The sequence below is a fragment of the Aricia agestis genome, chromosome 9 (assembly GCF_905147365.1).
Source record: "Aricia agestis chromosome 9, ilAriAges1.1, whole genome shotgun sequence".
Lineage (NCBI taxonomy): Eukaryota > Metazoa > Arthropoda > Insecta > Lepidoptera > Lycaenidae > Aricia > Aricia agestis.
Window position 1 is genome coordinate 17,051,742 of NC_056414.1, and position 15,593 is coordinate 17,067,334.

At 36.4% G+C, this 15,593-nt stretch overlaps 1 protein-coding gene across 1 annotated transcript; it reads right to left on the reverse strand.

Annotated features, from left to right (window-relative positions):
• Window positions 1-1,076: 1,076 nt before the first annotated feature.
• LOC121730552 (titin homolog) lies at window positions 1,077-3,328 on the reverse strand. Its single transcript, XM_042119648.1, has one exon. It carries the CDS (start codon window positions 3,175-3,177, stop codon window positions 1,324-1,326), a length of 1,854 nt encoding a protein of 617 aa, XP_041975582.1. The 5' UTR covers window positions 3,178-3,328; the 3' UTR covers window positions 1,077-1,323.
• Between the last annotated feature and the right edge of the window lie 12,265 nt (window positions 3,329-15,593).

A 15,593-nucleotide genomic window follows, 5' to 3' on the forward strand; every position in this document is an offset into this window, starting at 1 on the left:
CGCGAACAGGCGTCTGCGAAGCGGAGCGTCAAGTTGTCAAATGTGTGTTTTGTATACAAAAAAGGCAAAAAACTTGACAACTTGACGCTCCACTTCGCAGACGCCTGTTCGCGTAGGTTTGGCCTAAGCTCTATGCATTCTTTATATTTTCAAACTTCGCCGCGGAAATTATGAAAGGCGTCTTGAGATGTTCGACCAATAGGCTCTTTAGCTCTATGAATCTCTTAATGTGACTGAGGCCAAACATTGCCACACTCATCAAAGAATCTATAAATAAAATATGTATGTTATACAATTTCGATGTCAATATAATATGATGTGTCAAACGACCTTCCGCGCGACCGCGAAACAAGATTTTGTAATAAAAATTTGAACTAGAATAAATATTATTAGAATAAATTTAATACCAGTATTCGGATTTGTCACACATTTTTTTATAATCAGGTTATTATTATGGAACTGATACGTCTACCCGGATGCGTGTATGACATTTAAAGGCGACTAAAATGATTTAATTTTTTCTATTCGCAAAAAACTTTTGGCATTATCTTCATGGACGTTATTGTAATGTCTTTATTAGATATTATATTTCATCGTAAATAAACTTTTTCATTTCATTTATCTTAAAGTGCCTTTCACGTGGAAAAATTGTTTTGGCGAATGAATTTGTACGGCTAAAGAGGTAGAGCTGTCTTAGTTTGTTTAGACGTGAACTAGACATTAGACAATCATTTATTTTTTTTCATGTCCTATTAGATGAAATCGTGGTAATTACCTATATTACAGTAATTATTAAATGGAATGAGACATAGAAGAATTGACACATCTAGTGAATTATATTATTTATTAAATTTTATTCATGTGCGGAAAAACTACAAGGACTGAAAAATTTCTGCACAAGTTTATGAAATATTATTTCAATGAAAATAAATAAAATTATTGGTTCCATTTTTTCTCCTGGTAAGGAACCCCAATAATTTAGAAGCATACGATGTTTAATTTAGTGAAAAATATCGTTATAATTAAATATCGATTTCAAAACTGATTCTTCATTTAATTTAGGAAGTAAAACAAGCTTATTGAGGAAGTCAATTTATTCTCCAACAACATTTACACACGTAAAAATATTATTCTACAATACTCTTCTATAATATTTTGTAACCTTGCAATTTCAAATAATCGCTTAAGTTGAATCTGAAGCGATCATATGAAATATTTTTCTAATACTTATATAAATAATGCTACATTCTAATGCAGTAGTTGAGTGTTATAACTTACAAGTCTTTTATAAATATTAACTTATTACTACCTAAATCTTTGGGACTAGTTTTCGCTAACGTCACTTTTGTTTGTCACATTCTCCGGTGAAATTGTCGGTTCCGACTCTATAAGATCAGTTTGGGGTACGTTTATTAGTAAATCATCGTTGTAGATTACATTAGCGATATTAGCTAATGAGTCACCAGAGATGGCTTTCTCGGTTGCTTCAACAGCGTTCGAAATAGGCAAGTTCTCGGAGAGTGAGCTATCTTCTACTGCGCTTTCAGCACCAATGTTTTGGCTGTTGGAAGATCTAGCGTACTCAGCGGGAATGTAATTTATTTCTGTTGGGCTATCGTTGATCTCTTCATTTTGAATTAAATCACTCCTGACGAGAGACGGAGTTGATGATTCAACGATAAGTTCTGATTGGTCATCTTTTTGTAGCAGTTCTTGTTGCTCAGTTGTTGCAGCAATGATATTAGCGGCTTCAGCAACAGCTGTTACTGGAGATAAACCTTCTTGTGCTAAAATCGATTCTTCTTCATTAACTTTTTCTTCAGTTCTTATAATCTCTGGCTCTCCAGTGTAACTTTCTTGTTCTAGAGTGATATCTGACCTTAATACGTTGACGATGGTGTCCGCTGGTCCTAATTCTTGTGGTGCAGAAGTTTCAGTTGTGTAATCATCAAATACTTCACTCCTTAATTGAATTTTTTCAGCCTTTTCTGTTATGTCTTCGATTTTATTATCTTGTTCTTGGAAAGGAGCAGATGTGTAAACATCGTTACTCGTATACAACAAAGCTTGTTCAGTTGTTGCAATTTCTGGTGCTGCTGCATTATTTGTAACGGGTTCTTGTATTGCTTCGTCTAAAGAAGCGATTGCCTCTGTTGTTGGGGAATCTACATTTTCCACAGATTGTGTAGCATCGTTGTTCAGAACGTTCGTAATAGGTGCATACGTGGGGCCGACAATAAATTGCTGACCTTCAGTCGGCGGTTGCAATGGAATAGAGATTATAGCCGGTACAACAACCTCTTCTTCAGAAGGCTTTTCAGCATTTTCATTATTTGAATTGGCAGCGGCATTATTTTCAGCTTGACCTGATGGCACTGGAATCACTATAGGCTCAATAACTTCTTGATCATTATTTTCCTTTGGAGGTAAGAGTTCCGTTGTAGGTACAGCAGGGATTACAGCTGGAATATTTTCCTCGCTAATTGGCTTCGGTGGCAAAAGTGATATTGCAGGAATAGTTGGAGCTAAATAGGCAACGTTTGGAGCTTCGTCGTTGGTTGGTTTTGGAGGCAAAAGTTCTATCGATGGCGTAACCAAGATCAATGGTGCAGGTGTGGTCGGGGCACTTACGACTTTTTCTTCCAATAGTGGCAGTCCGCTTTCAACGATGGGTATCTCTTTTTCATTGTAAGTGATTTTGTTAATAACACTACCGATTGGAGCAGTTACCACTAAATAACCATCACTCGTCAGGGTAGCCGTAATACTGGACTGTATAACTTTGAGAGGCATAGTGTAAGTTTGAATGAATTGACTATCTACGGAACTCTGTTGGGTCTGAACGTCGGCGTGCGCTCCTTGTATAATGATGAAGCTTCCCTTAGTTTTAACCTTTAAAAATTCCTTCTTGTTGTATTCTTTCACGTTGATGATCACTTGGAATTTCCTGCTGTCGTTTTCGATTTTGGGGCCAGCCTCGGGGATGGTGGGCAGAAAGTGCGGGAAGCTCTCCAGGACATTTCCGAAGAACGGGAACTTGATCCAGGGCTGCACGTCCTCCAGCTCGGTCCTCGACAGCGACGTGACGGGCCTCTTGTACACCGGGGGGAGGAGCGCGGGGTGGGCGGCGGCGGCCACCATCAGAGCGAGGAACGTAACGGAGCGCGGTGATAACATGTCGCCGTGAGCCGCGGTCTGGCTACCTCTGTTATCTCACAAAAACTGACTCCGCCAGAAACGTGGAGGCTTTATAAAAGACAGCGGGAAGCGGGCGATAGGACCGGTATCGGCGCATCCGTCCAGATACAAGGCCAATGTGACAGAAAGCAAAATAACATCCTCGTTGTGCTTTGGCGCTCGATTTTGGTGTAATTTATAATTTGACCTCAACATAAGGGTCGGCGCACACTTTCGTGAAGCGAAAAGTTTTGGAGACACGTTACAATGTATGATAAGGTACAATTTTGTTTACGTCTTTGACTCAAAAGTCAAGACTCTTGAGTCGAAGACGTTTCTTTAATTAGTATGTCTAAATTAAATCAAAACTAGACCAAAATATTTTTACCTAGCACTTAATTTTACGTCTAAAGCTGCGCGTCCACTGCATCGGAATCGGAGCGTACGGAGCGTCGTCATTTACGAAATGCCGATGGGGTGCGTCCACTGCATTCGGATTCCAAATCGGCAATTTAGTTATTAATGTATATATGAAATGTGTGCGTTAACGCTTTGTAGTTAAGGTCTGATTTACTATGTTCAGTTTTGATACTTTGTTTCGATGCGCTTTGACTCTGCACTAAATATATAAATTGACCCATAGACACGGCTGCGGATGACGTCACTGGCATAAATTTCGGTCTCAGGCGCAGAAATGCCGATCCAGTGCACGCAGTACCATACAAATCAATACAAAGCAACAAATCCGTACGCTCCGTACGCTCCGATTCCGATTACTGCGTGCACTGGATCGGCATTTCTGCGCTTGAGACCGGAATGTATGCCGATGACGTCATCCGCATTGAACGCGTCATTCGGATTCCGATGGTTTCAAGCTCTGACGTATTTGCGACGACGCGACGGCATACATAAATACTTAGTCACGATAAATGACGACATTTTAATTACTTTAGTGGAAAAATATGAAGAACTTTACAATCTAAAACATCAACATTATGATAACCAACTGAGGAGAGACAATATTTGGGATGAAATTATTGGGCTAATAATGAATTTCGTTTCCTCTTATTTCTCTTTTCCTCTTCTGATAAAATACAGCTAATTACAACAATATCCTCGTCACTATTCTCCATAATGAAAATGCACGTTAACAGACTATGACGGACTAAAAATAACTAAATTGCCGATGCTGAATGCGAATGCAGTGGACGCAGCCCATCGGCATTTCGTAAATGACGACGCTCCGTACGCTCCGATTCCGATTCAGTGGACGTGCAGCTTTAAATGTAATATAATCACTGTCGTTTTTAAGTTGTACTTCGTAAATTATAAGAATCTGGTCATCTTTTTGAAGAGACTAAGCTACGTAGCTACATACAAATCCAGGTAAGTGATATAATACCTAATTGGTAAGATAGTAAGAAAATGATGGGTTGCACTTCTGGAGTGCCGGCAAAAGAAAAAGGTAGACGGCAAGAGCAGGCAAACATTTCCACGGCACGGTAAAAAGACGGGTGGATTCTTATCCTACGCCGCGCCGGCAAACAACTTTCGTCACGAGACGTGACGAAAGTTGTTTGCCATATTATAAATTATAATTTTCATTAAAACAATAATTTCTGTTAAAATATCGATCGGCAGTCTGCGATCACTCTTAACGAATTCATCGGTCCAACAAAATCTGGTTTCGATTCCAACGGGGCTGGCGAACACGACTTGAGGAATGTCCATAATTAAAGTGATTTTAATGTTGTGGTTACAGTTATTTTGCACGGTTAATACTCCCTTATCTCAACGCTTTAAATGAGTCGATTTTTTTCATTTATTACATTTTGTTTCTCGGCAACGGTAAGATTTTTTTTATGTAGAAGATTCGGGGTAGTGAACACTGAAAACTATCCAACGAGGGGTCAGGCCTTAAAAACCGCGAGTTTTTCGGTTGTTTATTTTTGCTTTAACCTCGAGCAAAGCTCAGTTCATCAGTCTTCCAAATCTTATATCTTTAAACGAGCAATTCTTCTAGATCATTTCTAGAAAATGTCATTTTCATCGGATACCGAGCAAAGCTCGGTCAAACAGCTAGTAGCCTGTACTAATGTGCAATAATATTATCTCAATCTTTAATTAAATTTCTTAATCGTTTTAGTAAATTCATACTAATAATTATTATAAACGCGAAAGTCTGTCTGTCTGTCTGTTACCTCTTCACGCTTAAACTGCTGAACCGATTTTGCTGAAATATGACATGGAGATACCGTCCCGGGAAAGGACATAGGATACTTTTTATCCCGGAAAAATGTACGGTTCTCGCGCGATAAACGAGTTTTGGCGCAACGGAGTTGCGGGCGTCATCTAGTATTAAGATAATTTATAAATTGTAAACAACACAAGTTAGTTAATTGCAATGATTATTCCCCCGTCCGTCCGTCCCCAGAACTAATAAATATTTTTGATAGAGGCATTTTAGCAGAAATTTTGACGACGTCGGAAGCCATAGCCGTTATTTTGAGATAAGGTACATAGACTCTAGACGGGGACTCAATTACTAAAATATTCGTAATTTAGCACACTTTAGCTAAGTAGTGTTACAGTAACGGTTCGGGCTACTAAAACAAAAATAACCAAAGTGTGTTAATGTTTTGAATTAATTAACGATTCCTTTTAGCATTGTACAAGGTGTAACAAAAATAAGTAACAATAAGGGAGATCGTTGACGACAGACTTTTTGTGCGATCGAGTCTGCGGCGCCCAAAAAGTATGTCGTCTGCGATCTCCCTTATTTAGGGTTTGTATGCGTCCCTTAAATAATAAATAGGGTTCACTGTGAAAGTAGCAGGGCTGAAAGAGCAAATTTTTGCGTGATTTGTATGGGCAAGCGCTCGAGCGTCACGAATTTTCCCATACAAAAGTAAAAGAATTTACTCTATCAGCGCTGCTACTTTCACGGCGAACTCTATACAGGCGACCCATACACACCCTAAATTATTATAATTTAGTTTTGTTACACTCTGTATACGCAGAGGCCGTTGCACCCGAAAACTTTTTGATCTTATTGGGTATTGGGTTGAAATGCAGCCTTTCTCGGAGGTCCTTAATTTATTTGAACTGGTTTTAAGTTTTAACTTAAGTGCAACTCTTATTTCGAATCGGATACAAAATGTATTTGTCACAAAGACATAGATCAAGATAGATACTGCATGTGTATGTACTTCGCGTGCCATATCGCATTGCTCGTCTTTCGAAAGTCTATTCCTTAGTCTGCTATCGGAATCGGAATTTTAAAAATGCCTAAATGCCTTAAAGTGCCCTATTGAGCTGTAGAAATTCAAATAAAAATGTTGGTCTTGATAATGGCCACGTTTCTTATATAATAAAAAGTGACACGCTCGTTTTCATACAAATGGAGCGACATGCGGTATCTATCTTGATCTGTGTCTGTGATTTGTCAAAATATTCACCAGAAAGTTACTGTAACTGCCGCACTCAGAAAACAATAAGTAATTACTTTTAACTGTAACTAAAGGAAAATTTTGACAAAAGCCCCATACATTAATATCTGTCAAACTTTTCCATTGGGAGAGCCATGCTTCGGCACGAATAGGCCGGCTTGACCTGAGAAATACCACAGGCTCACATAAAACCGGAGTGAAACAGCGCTTGCGCTGTGTTTCACCGAGTAAGTGAGTTTACCGGAGGCCCAATCCCCTACCATTTTCCCTCCCCTACCCTCTTCTATTTCCTTCCCTATTCTTCCCTATTCCCTTCCCTATCCTCCCCTATTACCCTATTCCCTCTTAAAAGGCCGGCAACGCACCTGCAGCTATTCTGATGCTGCGAGTGTCCATGGGCGACGGAAGTTGCTTTCCATCAGGTGACCCGTTTGCTCGTTTGCCCCCTTATTTCATAAAAAAATGCAATTCTCTATATTTATATTATTTGTCTCTGAGTGCGGCAGTTAGTTTCTACTCCAAGTTGCCAGGTACAGATAATGTCAACTGCATTGTTTGATTTAAATTAATTTACCCCCCCCCCCCTTATTATTAAAATCTCGAAAATGTGTATTACAAACGTTTCAATTTAAAGCACACACATTCTTTACAGAGCTTTTGCCACTTTTGATGATCGGGGCTTTTAATCATAATACCTTCCTTAATTCTACTGCAGTTGAAATCCGAAATCATAATATCATTTCCAATACCGTAACTTATTCAGAAGAACTTACATTTATTTTTAAGTTTTAACTATACTAATCAGTAATCAGTGACTACGTTAGGCCTCTGCTTATACTCTGACGTACACTCCCCCTACATAATAATTTACTGCTTTGATTCGCAGGAAACTTGAGACTTTAAAACTATAGCATCATCGGTCTGCATTATAATATTTATGGTTCCGGGTCGTAGCATTTTAAATTCTAAATTTACTTGAAATACCAGAGTAACATGCCTAAAACGTGGCTTTCTTAAATTATATTCTCTATGAATCATCAACCCAAAATAATATTGCTATCTTATCTGTGCAGTGCGGTTTAAAAATTTTTTTGGGCGATACACGCACGGGCGACTTTTCTGTGTGGTCAAATATTTGTATCCAAACGAATATTATTATTAACTATAGTCTGTCGAAAAAGTTATGACAGGCGGGAAAATTTTTAAATGAAATAAAAAATAAGAGAACTTTATTAATTCGAGGTAAAAATGTGCAAGGTTTTCTCTGTGAAAATACAAAGAAAAAATACACCTTTTTAGCGTGATTACGTTTAGAAAAATTTTCCGCCTGTCATGACTTTCTTGACGCACTATAGATGACCCGGTGAACTTCAATCACTTTACTTCCAAAAACCTGGACTTCCATGAATATTTCAAGACCAAAATAAGGCAAATCGGTTCAACCGTTCTCGAGTTTTAGCGAGACTAACAAAATTAATTAAGATTCATTTTTATTTATAAAGATAGGATTTACACCGTGTATTAAGTTATTATAATGACCAAAACGAATTTAATTGCACTTGTCAAGCTGGAGCGAGGCGGAGGATACATAATAATTAGTACCTTACGGTAGTTAAAGCGTGCTAACTGCTAATTAAATAAAAACAAATATAAGGTAATACTTTAAGAGCAACTTTTTTTTTCAACTTTTGTATGAGAAAATTCATGACGCTTGCCCGTACAAATCACTAAAAATTGCTCTTTCGGCACTGCCACTTTCACAGTGAACTCTACATAAGGGACACATACACAGCCTTAAGCATTATCACTTAATTTTGTTACACCTTGTATACGAAAAACATAAAATATAACTTGCCCTACAAAAATTCAGTTCATTGAAATCCCGTATCGAGTTCGTATCATACGAAAGAAATATGTTGTCTACAACCAATTTTTTGAAGATTACAAACATTCGTAACAAAAATGTGCGTCCTATCAAAAATGTTTTCGGGGATAAATTATTATTCTGGGAGTGTGTTGTGATAGCAAACTTCCCAACGCGGATATCGCTAAGTGATCTTCAACAAGAAAAGAATATTTTTTGAGCATCACAAGTTCACAACTGAACATTATCTTGCTCTGAAAGTTTCTCGTGTTAGGTTTTTTCTCCAATAGTAATAGCCAAACGAGATTTAATAATGTCACCATATAGTAAAAAATATAGTGCGTACTGTGTACTCCATTACTGCAATGTTTTCAAGCTAGAGGCACCAGCATAGACAGTAAGTAAAAAGTTTTGTTCGACGTTTGGTAACGTGCCCCGAACCGCGGTTCGAAACAGAGAAAATTTTTTTTTGAATTGCCCGATTCATACCGTGGTTCGAAACAGTGAATACCTTTTTAGGGTTTCGTACCCAAAGGGTAAAAACGGGACCCTATTACTAAGACTTCGTTGTCTGTCCGTATGTCTGTCTCCAGGCTGTATCTCAAGAACCGCTATAGCTAGACTTCACGGATTTTCACGGATTGTGTATATCTGTTGCCGCTATAACAACGAATACCAAAACAAAATTAATATTTAAGGGGTGCTCCCATACAACAAACGTAATTTTTTCGACCTTCGAAAAAAAACAATTTTCAGCCCATTTTTGCTTTGTATCGGTACGGGACCCTTCGTACGCGAGTCCGACTCGCACTTGGCCGATTTTGGAATTAGTGGATTCAAACCGCAGTGTAGATATTTCTATTATTACATAATATGCTCAACATAATAAAGAAATCAAAAATATTAATTTTAAGTCTTAAGACCAAACTAAAGTAAAAATATGCGAGATAGGCGCAAAAAATACCGACTTAAAAGAATAGGTAACATCATAAAAGAGTTATTAGCGGGTGAAATAACCATTGGCCATTGGCTGGAAAAAATAAGGGTTTAAAATTAACTTTATAATAATTATTATAATTTTATTCCTTTTGATTGTTTTACTACTTGTTTTTTTTATTATTTTTGATTATTTTAATTTTTCGACTACGATTTTACGCAGTCATGTAATTTTAAGATTTTTTATTTACATTAGATAATATTCTTGTTAATTAGTTTAATTTTTTACTGTGATTTTAAACAATTACAGGGTGTAACAAAAATAAGTGATAATACTTTAGGGTGTGTACGTGTTCCTTGTAGAAATTCACTGTGAAAGTAGCAGCGCAGAAAGACCAACATTTTTTTCACTTTTGTATGGGGAAACTCGTGACGCTCGGGCCCTTTCCCATACAAAAGGGAAAAAAAATTTGGTCTTTTAGCGCTGCTACTTTCACAGTGAACTCTCTACAAGGGACACGTACACAGTACACACCCTAAAGTATTATCACTTTTTTTTTTTCAAACAGTTCTTCGCTGTTTCGAACCGCGGTTCGTAAATCTGTGTTGTGAGCCAGCGAAAGACCCGGTGTCGGGTAATATACTCTGATAAGACGTGTGCACTGTGCAACATGTCGGATTTTATTCGGATAATACAGTATTATTATTATCAATAATTAAGAGCCCATATGACCCTAACTTGACTACATACTTTAACCTAGATCTCAAAATCTGTAAGGTCTAGAAAACTGATTTTTTGACAAAAGTAACTTCAGTTCATAAAGATTAAACGCTCAAGACGAAAACACGATTACTCAAAAAATGCTCGATGGTTTCTTTTTTACAAAAAACCTTGTTTTAGACACAGTTTTGCTTGGATCTTCGAAGTTTGCTGTCTTTTCTTTAATATTTTTTAATATCTAAAAAGGTATTGATAAAACCTAAATTTGCTCAAAACACTTTTTTCATAATCTTTATAGTTCGTCTTTTATTCAAGTAAAACTAACTCGGCGATGATTCCGCGCCGTCCTTTTTCACCTGGCATATGAAAGACGGGCGTGAGTGTGAAGAGAGAAGGACGATGTTTGATTTTTAGAGTCAGGTGAGCTCTTAATAACTAATAACTAAGAGCGCAACTAGCACAGTAGTTTGTGCTAGTAGCGCTCTCTGCTCCGAGTTTTGCGTAAAATATTTCTTATTGCAGCATTATGCGGTGTGTAGTGCGTACCGCATAATCCAATTCGCATTAAACCATATTACTAATTATTGTGAACACACATAATAATTTACAAAAATAACACCCTTATGCTTCGCGCACATTGTGTTTTTTTTAGTCCGCATTTTTTTATACAAGTTTTATGGCCAAGTGTGCGATAGGTCATAAAACTTGTAAATGCGGCCCGCCCCGCTGCGCCCCATCATAATATGCGCGAAGATTTAGCCTTCAAGAGTCTGCAAACTGTATCAAAGATTGTCATAACTTAGATGCCAAACCGCTGAGTTGCACATTTCACAGGTACATCGGTTCAGAGTACTTTACTTCACAATATATAGGTATATTTTCTACTTGTTAGTGCCCGCAATTCCGTTGCGCCAAAATTCGTTCATCACGCGGTAACCGTACATTTTTCCGCATCAAAAATATGTCTATTCCCGAGACTAAGGGCCTGTTTCACCACTTCCTGATAAAGTGCCGGATTGGCTATGCATAACTTTTTTGACAGATTTTCCATATTCTATCTGTCAAATTAAGCCGTAGATACTAGATAGCCTATCCGGCACTTATCAGTAAGTGGTGAAACAGCCCCTTAAAGTATGCAGTCTATACTCTATAGTCTTATAGAATATAGACTGCATACCCAGTCAAATTGGTTCAGTGGTTTAAGTGCGTAAAGATAACAGACAGACAAATACATTTTCGCATTTACATATTAGTATGTATGAAAGTATTCTTATAAGTAAGTATCAGCATAATGATCCTGAATTCCTGACATAGATGAAACAATTAAAGACGTGTGTTGAAGAACCAGATAACTAACATTTTATAACTTACGGACAATTACTCATTTTTTCCCCTATAATTTTAACAAACATTTAAGTTCTCTACAAGTGAGTCCTCTAGCTCTAACTACATGAATTATTTGTGTGTGGTCAAAATCGGAACTAACGCTGCCATAATAATGTATCATATCATTTGAGAGTTTCCCCATCTATCACATTGTGACCTGTCGATGTCCTTCAGTTTCCACAAGATCACAATAGGGAATATTAACCAAAGGTAAATAATCCGTACAAAATCCGACATGTTGCAGTCATATCAGAATATTTACAGAAACATTGTCAAACGTCGCACAAACTTTTATGTTTACTGTCTACACTGGTGCTGCCTCTGGCGTGAAAACATTGCGGTAACCTATAATTGTTGGTGCCTCTTTTTCTTTAAATATATTCATCACAGTGCGTCAATTCGACGTCAACCATATTTATATGACGTACAATTTAAACAAATACCTAGTCGCGAAAACTTTTAATTGGCATTTTATTGTTACTTTTTAATCGTACCTTTGTACTAGCTGTAAGTTTTTTTTTTTTGTTCTTTAAAATAAAATAAGAGATGATGCTAAATCAAAAGACTCTAAAGAATTTTCAAGATACTGAAAAACATCAAGCTGAATATTATAATCAATTGATCTACTGATCCAAATTATAATGAACACTGTACAGTCAACACACATATTATCGACCCATTCGGCATACCGAAATAAACAAATAAAACTGTTTGAACAAATGTTTTAATAGTGAAATTAGAAAACCGGTTTGAAAATTTTTGACCAAAATATGTGGCACACGCCTCACTAACTTAAAATTATACTAAAATCCAATGGATATACATGAAACATAATATATTATACTAACGATTCGCAGACGAGAATGATGATTTGAATTATAAGGCTATGAATATTATGAGCAAGTTTGCCTTGATCCATGGTTTGATATTAATGCTAAGTTGGTAACTAGTAACTACTAACTGAGCCGTTTATGGTCACCATGCTTACTTATTTTTAAAGGCACATATTATAATATTGTGTTGACAGCAATTTTGCTATCGCTCGAAAAATGAGTTTATCGCGCGGGACCAAACTTTTTTCTAACCTCACTTAGGTGATGATATTCTTATATCCTAGGGCTCAAACTTCAAAGTATCTCCAAAGTCACTTCAGAGTTCAGCATGGTTAAGCATGAAGAAGTAATAGACAGACTCAGTATAGCATTTTTACATTAAGTAGGCGGCTATTTATTATTTTAAAATGTTGTAAATTTATCGAGCTATTAAGAAATAACTAACTTGGCGATGATTCCGCATCGTCCTTTTTCAACTAGCATAATAAATAAAAGACGGTGGGCGTGTGTGTAAAGAGAGGACGAAGGACGATGTTTGATTTTTACGCGACTGCCAGGAAGGGTTATGTTTTTGGCGCGTGTCTTGTATGTATGTAATATTCTTTATTACCTTGTATCTCCAGAACCGCTAAACGGATTTTCACATTTGAGGTATCGTTAGGAATGTCTTTATAGCCCAAGTTTTCTTAGATAAATAGAAGGCGACATAGAAAAAAGTAGAAGAAGAAAGAAAGAAAGAAGAAAATGCAGTTGGAGGCATATTTTATGATTTATGAATTAATGTTAAACTTGGTGCGACATGCCTCTGACTGAATTTTGTAGTCCACTTTCTTCTTCTACATTTTTCTATGTGGCTACATAGAAAAATGTAGAAGAAGAAAGTGGACTACAAAATTCAGTTCATCTTTCAATTCTATTTATCTTGGCATGAAACTTGTAAGCAAGATTTTAAATAGTTAATGGAATCAGGCGTTACTTTGCGGAAATCCATAGTTTAAATTTAGTTTGTTATTATTTTTAGCAATATTCCGCGAAAACAACTTCCACCTTTAAGTAAATAAGTGAGTGTACACATAGGCATGCGTACAGCACCTCCCTCCTCCCACACTACCTATGCGTACACTCGCATGCAAGAACTTGCAAACACCACCACCACACAAGCAATAATGTTGGCAAATCCGTGCAAAGCCCCTCACCACCATGCAGGTTGAAAACCTCGACGCGCGTTTCGCCCCAACACCGGAGCATCCTCAGGATGTGGACTCTACGAAAAACGTCCGTTAAGTGTAAATAATAACAAACTAATTTTTTTTTTTTGTAAGCAAGAGTCAATTAAAACATGGATTCGACGCCTCCGGCAGAATTAGGTCTTGTTTCAGTCTTTTTAGTAAAAAAAAATTGCTTTTTAATTTTTAATTAATTAATTACTTTATTTGCTTTATTCGCACTCTTAATATCAACGTTTAATAGACTATAATTTTAATTCTAGAATAAATTTGTAACGTTTACATTAGCGTGATTTCAGATAAACCTACTCGTAGTAGTAACAAAAAGTAGTAACAAGTCGCTCAAATCTCAATGTTACATAACTTGTACCTATAATAATAAAAATATTAGTAAGTCTAAGTGAATTTAATTAAATGAAGACGCAGTAACTGCAGAATGTTATTTTAATTATTATCATTTGTAGTTGTCGGTAATAAGTTTATTTTAGCAAATTAAAAAACCTCTTGCGTCTAAAATTTTGTGGCATAAATATTTTATTATGCATTGTAATAGATTCTATGAATATTAAATATTTTAGGAGATAAAGGGGTGTTTCAAAATTGCATGAACAAGTCCCGTACCTGAATGCAAGAGAGCCTTAAATGAGACCGTATCTTCAAAATTATAATATTATTCTTCCTTATCTCAGTGATTCGTACAATTTGTCTTCTCGCTGGATACTGTTCCTTTTCCTAGAGAATAAATTTAAATTTTTATTAAATTTTATAACTTTACGTTTATTTACATCGAATTTCAAGAATCTTTCTGGTACTTATTGAAATAAGAAAAATCCATATTTATAATACTGTAAATGCTAAAATATCAAAAGTATGACCATCTGTTAGTTGCTAAACCAATTAATGAAGCCATGTAGTAAAATGTACAGTTTACTACATCCTTTCATTAATTTGTTTCAGTCTGTAGTAAAATGCACAGTTTCCGAGCGATAAACGAATTCCAGCGGAAAAAATTAGAACAACATCAAATAGTTTGTCTGCAAAAACCTTCTATAATCTTGTGAGTGTGCTTTTATAGTTTTGGGAAAGGACCTCATATTTTTTTTACCGCGGAAGATTTTTTTTTATTTCAAATCATTTTCCTTGTCCTACAACCTCAAAAAAAAGAAAATTTTCAAATCCTTAGTTACCCACTTCATCCATTTACGTTTTCAGTTAGGAAAACATCGGAAAAAAATGTTATTCCAATATTCTGTCGTCGGTATATTTCACCCCTTACACAAACATAATAATTACAATCACAATCGTCCGGACACAAAAACTTTCACATTAATATCAGCGCGACAATAATGTCCTCTGAGCGTTATGCTAATGTTGGGCAAAAACGTTGGGTCGTTAATCATTCTGCGGCCGTTAGTCTATGACGAATGGTGGACCCTAGGTGAAGTTGCCCGAGATAATAATTTATCCCTCGCCTATCCCACGTACCACCATAATATCCACGTCTATTTTGCATTTAATATTAGGTGTAACTTTTTTATATAAAATAAAACGGGTCACCTGATCGAAAGCAACTACCGTCGCCCATGAACAGTCGCAACATTAGAAGAGCTGCAGGTGCGTTGCCGGCCTTTTAAGATGGAATGGGCTCTCTTCTTACTATTCAATACTATTTCTGCGGTGATACTTTCGCAGTAAGCTCTACGCTTAACCCAAACACACTTTCAATAATATTATATTGTATAATCCTACGAATAACAAAAATTAGTATAAAAATCGGCCAAGTGCGAGTCGGACTCGCGCACGAAGGGTTCCGTACCGTTATAGAGCGAAAGTAGGCAAAATTGTTTTTTTTTTATAATATGGGATAAATATTTTTAACCATTAAAATAATATATTAATTTTATTTTAATTTTAATATTAATTTTTAAAGTACAAATATAATTAAGGATGCTGTGAAAATTTCAAGTACCAAGCAGTTGCCATTATTGATTACGAGGAAAA